General features: G+C 48.1%; 1 protein-coding gene across 2 annotated transcripts; it reads left to right on the top strand.

Moving 5' to 3' along the window:
* Positions 1–934: 934 nt before the first annotated feature.
* On the top strand, positions 935–11,266 carry LOC128889808 (protein FAM151B). 2 transcript variants are annotated; one of them, XM_054147803.1, is made up of 5 exons: positions 935–1,334; positions 7,603–7,731; positions 9,006–9,235; positions 9,400–9,539; positions 9,617–11,266. In XM_054147803.1, exons 1-5 carry the CDS (start codon positions 1,328–1,330, stop codon positions 10,023–10,025), a joined length of 915 nt encoding a protein of 304 aa, XP_054003778.1. In that variant the 5' UTR covers positions 935–1,327; the 3' UTR covers positions 10,026–11,266. The 2 variants fall into 2 exon arrangements, with proteins under 2 accessions (XP_054003778.1, XP_054003777.1); XM_054147802.1 differs by lacking the exon at positions 935–1,334 and adding an exon at positions 3,533–3,872.
* Positions 11,267–13,631: the final 2,365 nt, after the last annotated feature.

Below are 13,631 nucleotides of genomic sequence, written 5' to 3'. Positions count from 1 at the left end.
CGTGTTTACGTTTGAACGTGAAATATGATATATACGACCGGTGCTTCTGGTTGTCCTAGGAACGTACAATTTTGTATTGTATTTTAATAAAAGTTGGATCATTTTACTACGTTAGGCGAGTAGCTTGAGTGTATTCAGTGGAAGAAAGGTACGCGAATTTTCTCGTTTCTGTGACAATCGAGTGAGATGCGTCTCAAGCAAACAAGATTTACGGCCTACGTATCCGTTCCCCAAATTATCACCGGAAACCGGAAACGTTTCCTCTTTGTTTACGCCATTACGACGCATGGTATCGAGTACTTGCTCGCGAAACCAGAGGATGGATGCACGACGTGACCAGACGCGACGAGATGTGTTTCTATAACGAACGATTGCGAAACTCTCGTACTTTGTACAATAACGGGAAACTACGGCATTTACCATATACAAGGTGTCGCAAAAGTCCACCGCTACCGCGGCCGCTCGAACGGTCTACGCGCGCTCTGATTGGTCGGGGTTTTCTCTTAATAACTCCTTAACGAAGCCCCATCCGACATTTTTGCAAAGGAAATTGTTGTTCAGAATCGTCTCAGCTACCCCCCATTTCCGGCTCCTTCCCGACTTTTGGGACACCCTATATACATACTATTTTGCTCACTGCTCTCAGCCAAAGAGAACGCATCCTTCGCCGATAAAGTAGAAAACCTGTATTCACTGGAATGCTACGTGAAACCAGCGACCGTTCTCGTCCGAGTCGGTTTCGCAGTTCGTCTTATCTTAACCGTTTCCGGAAAATATCTCGGGGTGTCGAAATCGTAATTATTTTGTCGGCAAATGAAACACCGACGCGTTACCGCGCGCATTAGTAGGCTTATACATCGGCAGATGTCGCGTACGCTTCGTTTCAAAGACTTTTACGATAACCGATTCGTCGAATTGCTCTTCAGTTGCTTTCGCTTCCGCTGGGTGTTCTCGGACTAGTTATTTTTCTGAATGTTTATTTACTTTGACACGTACGCGGTACGACACGAGCAGTACCCGTTACTTTCACATTCGACTAATAACAACGATAATCCTACCGATTGATCTGTTGACACGCCAAACGCCGACTTTGTAAAATCCGTCCCGCGACGCAAAACACGAGCAGATATGTATTTCTCGGCAGTGTTAACAGTGCCTAACCTTTTGGACATTGATAAATCTTGAGCGCACGTTCGATCGACACCGATCTCGAGAATCGTGGTCGTTGGAAAGGAAAAGTTTCCAACGCTTTCGTTCGACAGCTGAAACCGTATCGTTCTTGACGATCACTAGGTTTTCGGTACGGAGTACAGCAACGTGTTTCGCGATGCAAGGTGAGTCGCTAGAATAATATGCGACACGACGCCGACGTTGCGATATATACGATACGCGATATGCGATACACTGCGAGAGATGTGATTCTCGCAGTTTACGACGTCGTGCCGACGCGCGACGCGGCATGACGAGCAACGGTCAACGCGATAACAATTAATGCTGATTAAACTGAATTCTTTTGGGTCGACAATAAATAAAATTAGCATGTACGTTGCCGTTAAAAATGAACGGCTACGGGACACTGTTGGAAACTAATTACATACATACATTCGTAATCTTCACGTACGTTTCGTATTAGGTTAAAGCAAATCGCTGGAAGAGGCGGGAGGGGTAAGTAGATGAGCTAGTGAACTACCGCGGAAGACGGAAGAAAAGAGGACAAGCCTAATGATTGCGCATCGAATGAGACGAAAGGCAAGTTGTGATCGAACAGAAATGAAATGATGCGAGTTGCTCACATCAACCTCGATGTCCACGTTGACGTCAAAGAAACCAACTTCTCACGGCGCGGCGCGACCGTGGATTCGCGCGACGCTCTCGAAAATCAATAACCAACGCAACGTCTTGAACGTGACTCGCTCAAAGTTCTCTCGCTTCTGAAATTTTCGTTTGCGTAGTCATCTGTTACTGTGTTCGGTCCGTCGCGTCGCGTCGGGTCGCGTTGTGTCGCGATTCGATTTCGGAAGGAAGCCAAAGATCTGTCCGCGACTCATTTTAAAATCGCTGACAAAAGCAATCTTTCTTGGTTCGTTCACTACAGCGGAACAATTTTTTTCCGAAAAAATCAATCTAACATTCAAGGTATTCAATTCGATAATTTCATTTCGACTGCGTCTCGATATCGAGCGTTTTCCAAACGAAATCGTTCTCCGTGCTTGCCTTATTCGCTACATTTCCATATTTAATCCATGGTCGTATTTCGTATCGCTTCGAATTTCAACGTGCTCGAATTTTTGTCAGTTTAGCGGCAAAGTCGCCCAAGACACCGCCGTAAATGTAAGCGAACATTCAATCGCTTAATCGTCGCGTCTGGGAGGCCATTTCGATTTTCCGGAGCGTTTTAAAGAGGATATCTGAGAGCACTCGAGACAAAGGGAGAAAGAAAGAACGTCGACTCGAGGGGATTAGGGATGGCGGGGAGTATGGACCTTCGACTCGCTCGACAAAGGAAAGTATTCCCTATTGTTTCGGGAAAACTCCCATTTTTCTACCGTATCTTGCAAACGTCGGCCCCTGAGAGTCTGTCTGTCTCGTCTGGTCTCGCAAATGTGGGAACGGGCATGGAACCACCGTTGAACTGAATAATTCCGAATGCAACGATGCAACACCTACGAATCGTGTTCTTACCTACTTTAGTACCAACTCTCGATTCTCACACAACGATTTGTTAGCCTTTGATCCCGCGCTCTCGACAGATGTTGCAGCCCTGATCCCCTCGACCGGCTCCGAAAACAACTTCTGTCTTCGCGTTTACGGTTCGTTAAGGGCTCGTGCGCCAAACACATGTCGCGCACAGCGAATTTTTCGTCAAAGGCACGAGCAGCTGGCCGTCAGCGTCGACGCGACGCAACGTTTCGGAATGCTAATCGTAGTCGTAATTTCAATTCAGCGTAATCGACGCCATGAAGATGCGATCGTTCCGTAAAATTTACCGTAAAGATAAAAAGCAAATAATTGTCCGGCAGGATCTTAGAGGAACTGAGAACGTCCGGAAATGTTTATTCGAAACAATTACAAAGATTGTTGATCGATTCTCGAAAAACGATACGGTAGCGATGGTATCCCGAATTCCGATACGTAACGAGATACATAGCCAGAAACACGGAAAGTTTCGATTCGCATTGTTCGACGGGCAGTGGCGCGCGAACGTTCGCGACGAACGCTGCGAATTCTTTCTGTCCCACGAAGCGCTTACTAATTCGATTCACGCATCGCGCGAATCGTGCCACTCGTGGCATCGAGAGGCCCTTCTTAATTCGAGCCCCGTATCCGTATGTATCTGGTCCCCCCTTCCCACGGTCCCCTGATTCAGGCCACGTTTCACCGAATGTCTGAGAGAACGAATCGTTCGAACGCGTGTGTGTGCAGTTGTGCACGCGGCGTGAGTCCTGCGTCCTGCGTCCTGTGTCCTGTGGCCTATCTAAGTCCGTTGCAACACATGCGTGGTCAGAAGTACCGCGCTGTGCACGCAGCACGCGGCTCTGTATTGCGTGTACGGTTGGATTTGGAGGATCAGTCGACGCACGCCACGGGAACGGGACGCCAACGACCAACGACAGTCAGTCGTTTCGAGGCTGCCGACTTGATCGGGTGTCGTTGAGTGTGCAGAGCTGCGCCGATACTGTGCTCTCCCTTTGTCTTCGTCTTTGACTTCGACGCAGTTTTTCTTTACCGAATCTGCGATATTTGTAGCCGTCGTGTCACCCGCTAGCTCTATCCTGTGCACTTTTCTCTCGACGAGTAACACGACGCACCAAGGACCATGAGTAACCGTATCGGGTGTGCGATAACGAATCTTCTTCTACTGACAGTGATCCGTAAGTTTTATCCGATATAACGATTTGCACGTGAATTTACCAAAAGACGTTCGAGCGATCAAACGTATTGCAATCGCGCTCGAAACGACTGGAGCTTTCGATCGTTTCGCTGCTCGAATCTTCGAAACTGTGGATTAAAGCCGTTGCAATCCGTTCGTTCGATTCCTTTTTCGAACCCTACGACCGCTTTTTCTTCGAAACGGTTGCCGACGTAGCATTCATTTATCCGCGTCGGTATCCTCGCGAGTGTTTATTCCGTGTTTCTTTCTTTCTTCTCCGAGTTTGTAAGCAACTCGGCCTGTTCTTAAAAATAGATGGAAACGTCGTGACCGTGCCGCGAGGGTACGCTAACATGGCGCGCAAAAATAGCGCGATAATAATTTGTTTATATCGCTCGATTTCCACCTTGACGCGTCGATAGAGAATAACCGTTTGCATATCCGCTCTCTACCTGACTATCTTTTACGTGGAAATTATGCGGAATTGGATTCCGTTCGAAAAGATGCACGGATAAATCGTCGATCGATATCAAATCATGATTGCTTGTTATAGCTCCACGGTTCGTGGAGAAAGACGTATACGTTCGTATCTTGATAGTTGCCTTCCATCTACGCCAAAGAAACCGTTGACGCAATAGTCAGAAAACGCGCCTAGCGATGTTTGTGCGAATAATCGCGAGCAAACAATTAGCAGGGAAAAAGTTAATCGTTGCGTGTCGGAGCCTGTTACGGACGTATTAATAGTACTAATTAACCTAATCGACCGAGTCAGGGATCGATACACGTTGGGTTTTCCATTTAACGATAATAAACACAGGCCGTCCGTTAGAGGACCGGTTAACCAGTCGCGGTCTACCTATATACCTGTATTATAGTTTATAAACAGACTACAAAGCGTGTCGACTCGAGCGCGTATCGTTCGCCGTTGATACGATTATAGATTTCTACGAGCACTCGCGGGAGACACGCGTCACGTCACGACACACTCCGTGTCCGTTAGCTCGCTCTCGACGTTAACCGTCGCATGTTCTTACCGTTTAGCCCTAACACCGACTAATCGACAAATCCTGCGAATCGAAAACTTTACGTATCCTTTTCGTAGACGATCGCGAAAAATCCGAAACCCGATGCTGGTATACGTAGATACTCTTATTGGGCCCACCCACGGTTACTCTGATATATGAGTGAAAATCGATGACCTTGAAACGAAAGAAGAACGCACGGATATAGCCTCGGCCAGCCGAATCTCTTCCAGTATCGAATGGTTAAAAGTGAAAATTGCAATCGCGAAGGCGGTTCGATTCGGTCCAGTTGCGTTGATCCGTACGATCCGCATTTAATTCGTGCAGTTTATCGGTTGCCCGAAATAGTAGTTGTACGTACGTATTCTTAACCGCGCGCGGCGGGACATGGCGATACGAGGAAGTGACTCACGCGCGTGTAATACCGTCTGCGTCCCTATCGACGCCCGCGTTCCAATTTCGTCGAAATAAAAAGAGGTATTCGTGGTCCCCGATCAAATATTTGCCCACGATAAGGCCGAAAGCTATAAGAATTATCAACGGACGAGTTTCATCTCGACGAACTCGCACCCTCTGGTATAGCGTCGATGTTGAAACGATTACTCGAAGCGACTAAAAAATCTACGTGCGCTGTTACACTCGAACGTTTTTCACGTGCACATACGAAAGCTACTAGTGTTTAATTTCGTCATGGAAATTTTGTCTACGCGAACGCGCCTAAACTGATTACCTGATAAATTTGGAGACATCTTCCGATCCGAGATCCGATCTTTCCGAAACGCTATCTTGGTCGTGTCGAATTCTATCGAAAATTAGAAGGATACGTATCGAAATTGTCGCGAAAGAATCGTTTCATCGCGAGCAGAAGCGAGTCTACCGGTGGAAAATATACGATATCCGCCTGTACGCACAGATACACGGTTTAGCGAATAATTTACTTTTTGATACCGATATCGCTTAAAGTAACCGTATGACGCGCGTGTAGATATTATGAGTCACGAAAGCAAACGAACGCTATTAGCTCCATTCTGTAATTACGATGGATAGGGACACGCACGTATACGACATATTTGATCCAGATACGTCAGTTTTTAAATTTACTATGTATACGTGATATTTAAAAATTCGTCGTTTAATTGACGAGTTTGCGAATTATCCGGGGGAATGCCCTACCAATCAGATTCCAGCTCTCCCGATTAGCAAGTCAGCAACGCCATCCCAACGAACCGAGATGAGAGAAATCGATAACATAGCGCGTGTATTCCGGCAATGCCGACGGAAATATGTTATAATACGAGAGCGAACGAACCCGTGAAAAAAAAACCTGGAGCAAACCGCGCTCCAGGCTCGAGGAAAGCGAACGAAAACTGCCAACTATTCGGTTTGTTGCATCGGCAGGCGAGAAGGGAACGGTTGAATGTTTGGAAACGTGTATCAACGAAAAACAAACGTATCGATTAAGAAAGATAAGAGGAAGACGTTGGCGCGATATTTATTTATTTCGCAAAAATACCATTGTTGATAACGAGTATATCGCGTGTAAAGACGACGCGTTAGGTTGCGAGAAGCGTTGCTCGTCGTGCATCGTGTCTTACGGAGACAGATGATCGATTGTTCGGCCAATTAGAGCGAGTTAGGTGTAATTCGCACCAAGTCGGATCTCGCTTCGAATTCGAGACTCGCAGCTGTTCGCGATTCGCGAACCGGAGAACTCTGTAGATCGGGGGAAAGGAAAAGGGCTAGAGATGCGTTTTACTCGATGGTGTGTTGGTCGACGACCGATTCGCGGACAGACCGCGGGTCTGTTTGACAGTCGGCAAAAGTCCGACGTGTTATACATATGTCGGGTTCGTAGATACGGATATCCGAGATAGTGAGCAAGTAAAGTACACAAGGAACGTCGAATACTCTTTGTTGTCCGTAGCATCATTCGCGATTGTAAATTTGTGCGTCGTCGATTACTCGAATATTAAAAGGATCGATGAAAAAAACACGTTTCTTCTCGTTTAGAGTAACGTTTAGTTGGTCGTGGAAATAGGTGGAATCGTTCGGAAGACCGCTCCGATCCGTTTTACCTCGGCGCGGTGACGCCGACGCGTAGAGCGAGCCCTGCATATCTCCAGCTCCGGTGAACCGGAAGCGGTTCAATCGAAACTATTGTATCCAGAGTTCGCTCCGTATCGATTCGTCCAAGTGAAACTTGCGGGATGTAACTGCGCGTTCCGAAATAATAAACCGGGATGGACGATACCCGTTTCTTTTTGTGATTTCCTTCTGAAACATGACTGCCCGCTTTCTTCGATTTCCGATTTCCGATTCCCAATTTAACTCGGAGAAAAATGAGGGGAGGAAAAAATCACGTTCGTCCACGGTCCTCGAGCGGGATAGATGGCTGACAGCGTCGGCGTGCAGGATGCCGAGGGCCGTAACGACGCGACGCGACGCGATTATCGATCTCTCGAGGCACAACGAGCAAAGTAGGGCGAGATTCCCTGTCGTCTGGTCCCTCCTCCGAAAACTCACCGAATCCTTGTACCGGGCCTCGCGCAGCCTTGCGAGGAATTCACACTCCGCGTGCAATTGTGGAACGAGCCCTCCGAATATTGGGTCAAAGGTCGAGTGGCCTCGAGAATATTAATGCAGAAGGTCGAGTAGTCCCGCTCACCGTTCACGGTCTAACTAGTCTCATTCTGTGTCTGTTTGTTTTAGAAACTGTCACGTGCAAAGGCTCCACGGATCCGAAGACCTTCTTTCCTGCAATCGATGGAAATCTCACGCGAATAGTGTGGGCTCACGCCGTAAACAATCAATCGAAACTGAACGAAACGCTGAAAAATGGTGAGTATCGTGCGTACATAAATCGGATCGCTTCAATCCAATCCCGTTGGATTGGATCGAACATTGAGACCACACCGGATCCAAAGCCTTTCGAAAAGCTACAATTTCGAATAGTAACCGTCGCGCTGCATTCGGTGTTTCTCCTTTAACACCGTTCAAACGATCTCTCTCTCTCTCTCTCTCTCTCCCTCGAGTAGCTGAATCGTAGCTCGTTACCAAGCGACGTGACAAACTTTAAATGGTGTCAGAGGTCCGCGGTTGAGGTTCGGATGCATCCAACCACCGCCGACCGCGGCAACGATTATCGATCGACGCATTCCCTTCGGATAGGAGGTATCGCGCCGCAACCTGACCGAGTACGAAAGTAACGCCGTAAAAATTCCTTTATATTCCATCGAAATGTTGACGATCCGTTATTGTCCTCGGATACAAGAGCGCGACCTGAAAAGCGTGTTTGTTAGCGTCAGACGCAACGAACGTCGCGCTAATTATCGCAAATAAACGTTTCGTGTCGTTCCTTGATACGGCTCAGAGGTCGCTCGTCGACGTTATATTCAGGACTCGCGTTGTTACGATACCGGACGTACGTTCGCGTAATTAATATTCCGGAAAAGTATACTCGGCTACCGCGCCGCATCGAGTCGAGTCGAGTTGATTCGAGACAAAAGATTTTCGAGAAACGGCCTGTTGTCTCCGCTGAATGTCAATGAGAACTCTCGAGAGAGAGCAACGACAACGTCGAAGCTACCACTGTAACGGAAGGTCGTTGTTTAGGCAGACGCAACCTTGATCCTAGAATTGCAGGATCGATCGCGTATCGTCGTTAGCGATGAAAACGGGAAACGAAAGCGGAGCGTGCTTTTCTCGGATGATGGATGAAACTCGAATCGAACGTCGACGCGACGATTGCTGCTCCGCCGTGAATCCTTGGCGAATCTAGAATGTTGCGAGCGAAAAGTCGATATGACCCCGATGCGACGGCTCGGAGGGTATTTGGTCCGTATTCGATGTCAGCGAGGATATCGAAAAACTCGTACCGCTAAACACCGCCGAAGAATCCGTTGTTGGCTCTCACAGCCTCTTTAACCGTGATCGATATTCTCGTTGCGCGTCTCAACGTCTACGTCTACGACTACTCCTAACCAAACGTGAGTTTCTCTTCGCGTAATTTTAACGTTTCTCGGTCATCATTGCTCCCACTCCCCTTCTCCTCCCTCTCTTCCTCGCATACTCGTAGCCGAGTTATCACAGAAACGCGGATTTTCTTTTTAAAGGCGACATCATGATGCTGGAAGCTGACGTCTCGCTGGGTAACGTTACCGGTACCAATTCGATCGGTGTTCCGATAATGGCGCATCCACCTGCCAATACGAGCGATCTGTCGCTCCAAGATTTTCTCAAGATGGTCGTCGAAAGTAACACCACCAAGGGTATCAAACTCGACTTTAAGTCTGTCGAGGCATTCGAAGCGAGTATCCCTATCTTGGAAAAAAAGAAAAACGACGTACGTATACGTGCCCGGTATATGCAGATTTTTCAACCGACTGCAACTCGTGGATATTTGCGAATCGCTGACGTTAGGAGGCGATAGTCGAGAATCTTTGGGATTCCTTCTTTTCTCTCCTACTCGGAGGAGTTTGATCGGTCAGCCGGATTGTTCGGTTTCAGCTCTCGTTCCCGGTATTCATAAACGCGGACATACTCCCTGGACCGGTGAACGCAACTACTACAGCGGTGGATGCAAAGTCCTTCCTGAGCAAAGCCAAAGCATTCCCGAATTACACGTTATCCGTCGGCTGGACTACGAGGTGAGGTTTGGAGATAGTAGCTATCGTAAACTGTAAGGATCTGTTGGTTTCACGATTTATCCGTATTGTTGTTTCAGGTACGGAGGCGAGACGAACATCACCAAAGGTGGGTACACGCAGGAGCAAATCGAAAGTATGATGAACGTCCTGAAGGAAGAAAACGTGACGCAGCCGATAACTTATCCCGTAAGAGCTGGTCTAGTCGCGAACGACATCGATGCGATCGAGTTGCTGATGAAGCAGAGCCACAGCCAAAACAACGCGACGTTAACCATCTGGTCGAGCGATGGCGATCTAGTGAATGCAGAGCGATTGTCTGCGTTGATCAAACGTATCGGAACCGATAAGGTGTACGTTGACGTGCCGGATGATCTAAAGAAGAGACTCGATCTCTCGGGAGCCTCTAGCGTCGGAATCGCGTCTACGACGATCGCGGTGTCTCTATTGATCGGAACGCTTCTTTCGACTATCACGACAACGGTTTAAATGTAAATCATCGGTCGCGTAAACTGGAGAAATTTCAGAATCGGACTCGCATTTATTTCCGTCTCCTCGAGATAGATTTCTCGTTAAAGAGAACGAAACTTCGCGCATCGGCGAGGTAACGAATCAAAAGTATCATCGAAAGCGTAACGATCGTCCTCCGATCGACCGTTTTCTCCGCTATCTATTTTTTAGTGTGTGAACTTATTCGCGAGACATTTTTCTTCATAATTTAAGAGAGCTTTCTTAGACTATCACGATCACGACCAAAATAATTTTGCTTCTTAATCGAACGGATATAATAGCGCACTTTTCTCGTTTCCGAACACGGTAATTCGTCTTTTTACCTTGTTGGCACGCTTTATAGATTCGTCCCGTATGATTTTCGACGTGGAACTAATAGGATAGAGTAAGATAATAGAAGAATATCGTAATTAAGGTAAAGAGCAAATGTTTCCATAGTTCTGATAAGCGAACTTGCGTATACGCATCCGTCGTCGTCGGTGTCGGCGTCGGCTTCGAGAGGAAATGTAACTGAAAGAATCGCGATGTGTTTCGAATAGATGGTAGGTACGCGTTACGCGTTAACAATAGTGTATCGGCTATGCGAACCGCTTACGCCGCGCGCCGTCTTGCAAACTTGAAAACATAATCACACTTTTTTTGCTGAAACACTTTGATACTATGCGATTAGAAAAGATTTAATGAGCGACAGAAAATTCAGATAAGAACGTCGCGTTTACGTGGTCTCGCGTATCGTTGCCGTCGGCACGCGAGAATAACCATAACGAATCGGCGATAGACGATCGAAGCGTACAAGTGGGTTCGTTCTTCTCGCGTGCCAACGGTAATTTAAAATAGTTGAGCAAATATTTACATTGTATTATTCGAATTGATTCCGTTGGAATAAATTTACTCGAAACCGATGACGCGATCAACGTTTGTCGCGAGTAGAGCGGTATGGAATTTATTAATCGAGAATCGATCAAGGCCACCGATCGCGATCGTACGCTTGCGACTTTCTTCGCGAAAACGAGTAATCGAGTAATATAATACCTCTTCATAATTCAACGACATATCTCCTGTACCTGTCTTCTACGAATATCTGACATAGAAAAGCGATATTAATATTTACGCGTAATCCGTGCGACGCGTATATCTGTAAGCCAAAGGATTTGCATGGGGTGTAATACGGTGCCGGTGCGCCACATTTGATAACTAAACAATAAAATCATGTCCAACGAGCCGACAAAATTTTCTTCCGTGTCATTTCCTTGTTTTGTTTCTTAGCTACAATTATAGATCGATTCGATTCTGAAATCGTCCAAACGGTCGAATGGCGAGATAAGCCGAAAAAGGGAATTCAACGGAGAGGTTGGAACTCCAAATGTTTAATCCTTCGAATAGATGACGGTTGGTTGCTCGGATAGTTTGGTATATAGCACGGTATATCCGTAAATTGTCTCGATCGCGAATCGTTGAGCTAGAAAAAATATCGCACGCGATCCACTATGCAACACTCGTCTCGTTGACACGCGAATTCTGATTCCGGGGAATAGCAGAGCGACCTATAAGCACAATCTAGAGAGATAACCTCCTGAACCTGAGAAACAGTTTTCAGATCGAAAACGGCGCAGCGTGTCGCGCTCGCGTGTCCGCGTCGATTCGAGCGGCACCGTTTTCTTCTTCTCAACTATCCACGAATACTTGAAACGATCGGATCGGTGAAAACGAACGAAGAGATTAAGTTAACAATGCGGGAAACATCGAAACAAAGAACACAGGTATGCATGCATCGTGGTTGGCACGAAGCCGAAGACCGAGAGAAAACGATTAGCGAGCGTTTCCGATCCATCCACGATCCGGAAAGCCAAAGAATAGCCTTGACTAGAGAAAGAGGTTCCAGGAACGAGAGTTCACGCTCCCTCGGTCTGGTCGTTATTTTTTACCGAATGCCGAAAGTCGTACTCCGAGCATTCGAACTGGCTCACTGGCTGGCCGAGACTCCAAGAGGTTCAAGTGTTCCCTGCGACGATGCAATTGGTGGGCGGTCTCTCGGGTCGTTTCTTTTTTCATTTGCCGGACCTTAAACGCGCTCGTTGACACGAAAACCATGAATAATTGCGGTTCGTGGTCAACGAAAATCGTCCAAGGAATTCCACGGAAGCGAGCGTTTTCTACGCCGCGCCTGCGTATGTCTCTCGTCGCGTTCCTTTCGACGAGTAGTCGCGCGTTCAAGAATAGAAATACGAAACCACCACGACCCCGCACCTTCGGACAAAGCCGTGGCCGCGGCCGCGGCCGCGAACCGCCTCGAGAGTTGGCGCGAGTACCTTTCGCGAATAAGTTGATTCCTTCGTTTTCGTATCCGTTTGGGCCCACTGGCCCCCCTATAGCTCGGCTACCTCGGGATCGCTAAGCCCGTGCCGTAGCTACGAACGAACATAGCGTAGCTACAGCTCCCGAGGAGCTGGCAAATTCCTTTTCTTCGAACGACGCCAAACTTCCTTTTACCGACTTCCTGTCCGAGCAGAAAAGGACCGATGACGAATCGGTGATGGGTTCTCGCGATAGGTGACGAGCTAGCGCCATTCTCGAAAATCGAATCGGAGCGGAGCGGAAACCGTCGAGTAGTCTAGCTGGAGTTTGCTTATCGCGGGAGCATCGCGACCCGCTTAAAAGGACGACAAAAAGCATCCGACGACCTCTTCGTACGCGACGAAAAACCAGTTCCTGTTGTACCGGTTGTAAGCCTGCCGCCGCGATCCTATCGACCTCTCATTCTCGCGTTGCGCCATTCGACCGGATTTCGTGGTCCTCTCGATCGTCTCTGAATGGCGACGCGAAAGTGAATGGGAGTGGGCGCAGTCGAAAGGACGACCGGTCGAGTATGCATGTAGCCGTCTCGTCGCGTCGCTCACACGGATGCGGACGCGGACGATCAGAAAAATGAGGAGGACGGAACCGGGACCGGGACCGGGACCGCGACCGCGACGTTACGCTTATCGACCGCGAAGCGTGACAGGAAAACACGTGTACCTGCTGCTGCGCGCGATACGAAGAGATAAACGAGTCCACGGAGGATGAATTCCGCTCGGAGGGCTATTTAAATTCAACACGATTTCTCGCTAAATTTACGATAACGAACGGTTGTTTATCCATCGCTTTCGAGTGTTGGTAAACGGATCGACCGATGGAAAGGATAAATGGAAAGAAAAAGGAGGACGTCTACGACGAGAATCTTGGGGAATTCCCGTCTGTTAATAGAAACGCGCGAACGTTAAAATTGAGACGAGAATTGCGATGGACTCGATGGACGCGTTATTGAGGAATGCACGAAAAGAAGAGCGCGCGGAGTACGATGCCGTGGAAAAGCGAGACGTCCCGGAGCGACGCTGTCTATCGCGTGTGAGGGGTGCAGCGGTGATGCGCCTCGTCTCGCCTCGCCTCGCCTCGTCCATGGGAACTCGTGGAACGTGGGACGAGAATCGTGGATCTTGGAACGTGGAACACCGCGTGCACGTTCATGTTCACGTTCACGTTCACGTTGCGGTGGCAGACGGGCGAGACGAGACGGCGCACAGGTGAGGGACGAAGGGGACACAGAAA

Source organism: Hylaeus anthracinus, unplaced genomic scaffold (genome assembly GCF_026225885.1).
Source record: "Hylaeus anthracinus isolate JK02 unplaced genomic scaffold, UHH_iyHylAnth1.0_haploid 11997, whole genome shotgun sequence".
Taxonomy (NCBI): Eukaryota; Metazoa; Arthropoda; class Insecta; order Hymenoptera; family Colletidae; genus Hylaeus; species Hylaeus anthracinus.
Note: the sequence above shows the minus strand (reverse complement) of the source record. Positions and strands in the feature narration are given on the sequence as shown.

Bases quoted from the DNA above. Each gene is read 5' to 3' on its own strand.
- LOC128889808 (XM_054147802.1), top strand. From the start codon at position 3,818: ATGAGTAACCGTATCGGGTGTGCGATAACGAATCTTCTTCTACTGACA. The intron at 3,873-7,602 runs GTAAGTTTTATC...TGTTTGTTTTAG, and splicing joins TCTTCTACTGACAGTGATCC to AAACTGTCACGTGCAAAGGC. The intron at 7,732-9,005 runs GTGAGTATCGTG...TTCTTTTTAAAG, and splicing joins GAACGAAACGCTGAAAAATG to GCGACATCATGATGCTGGAA.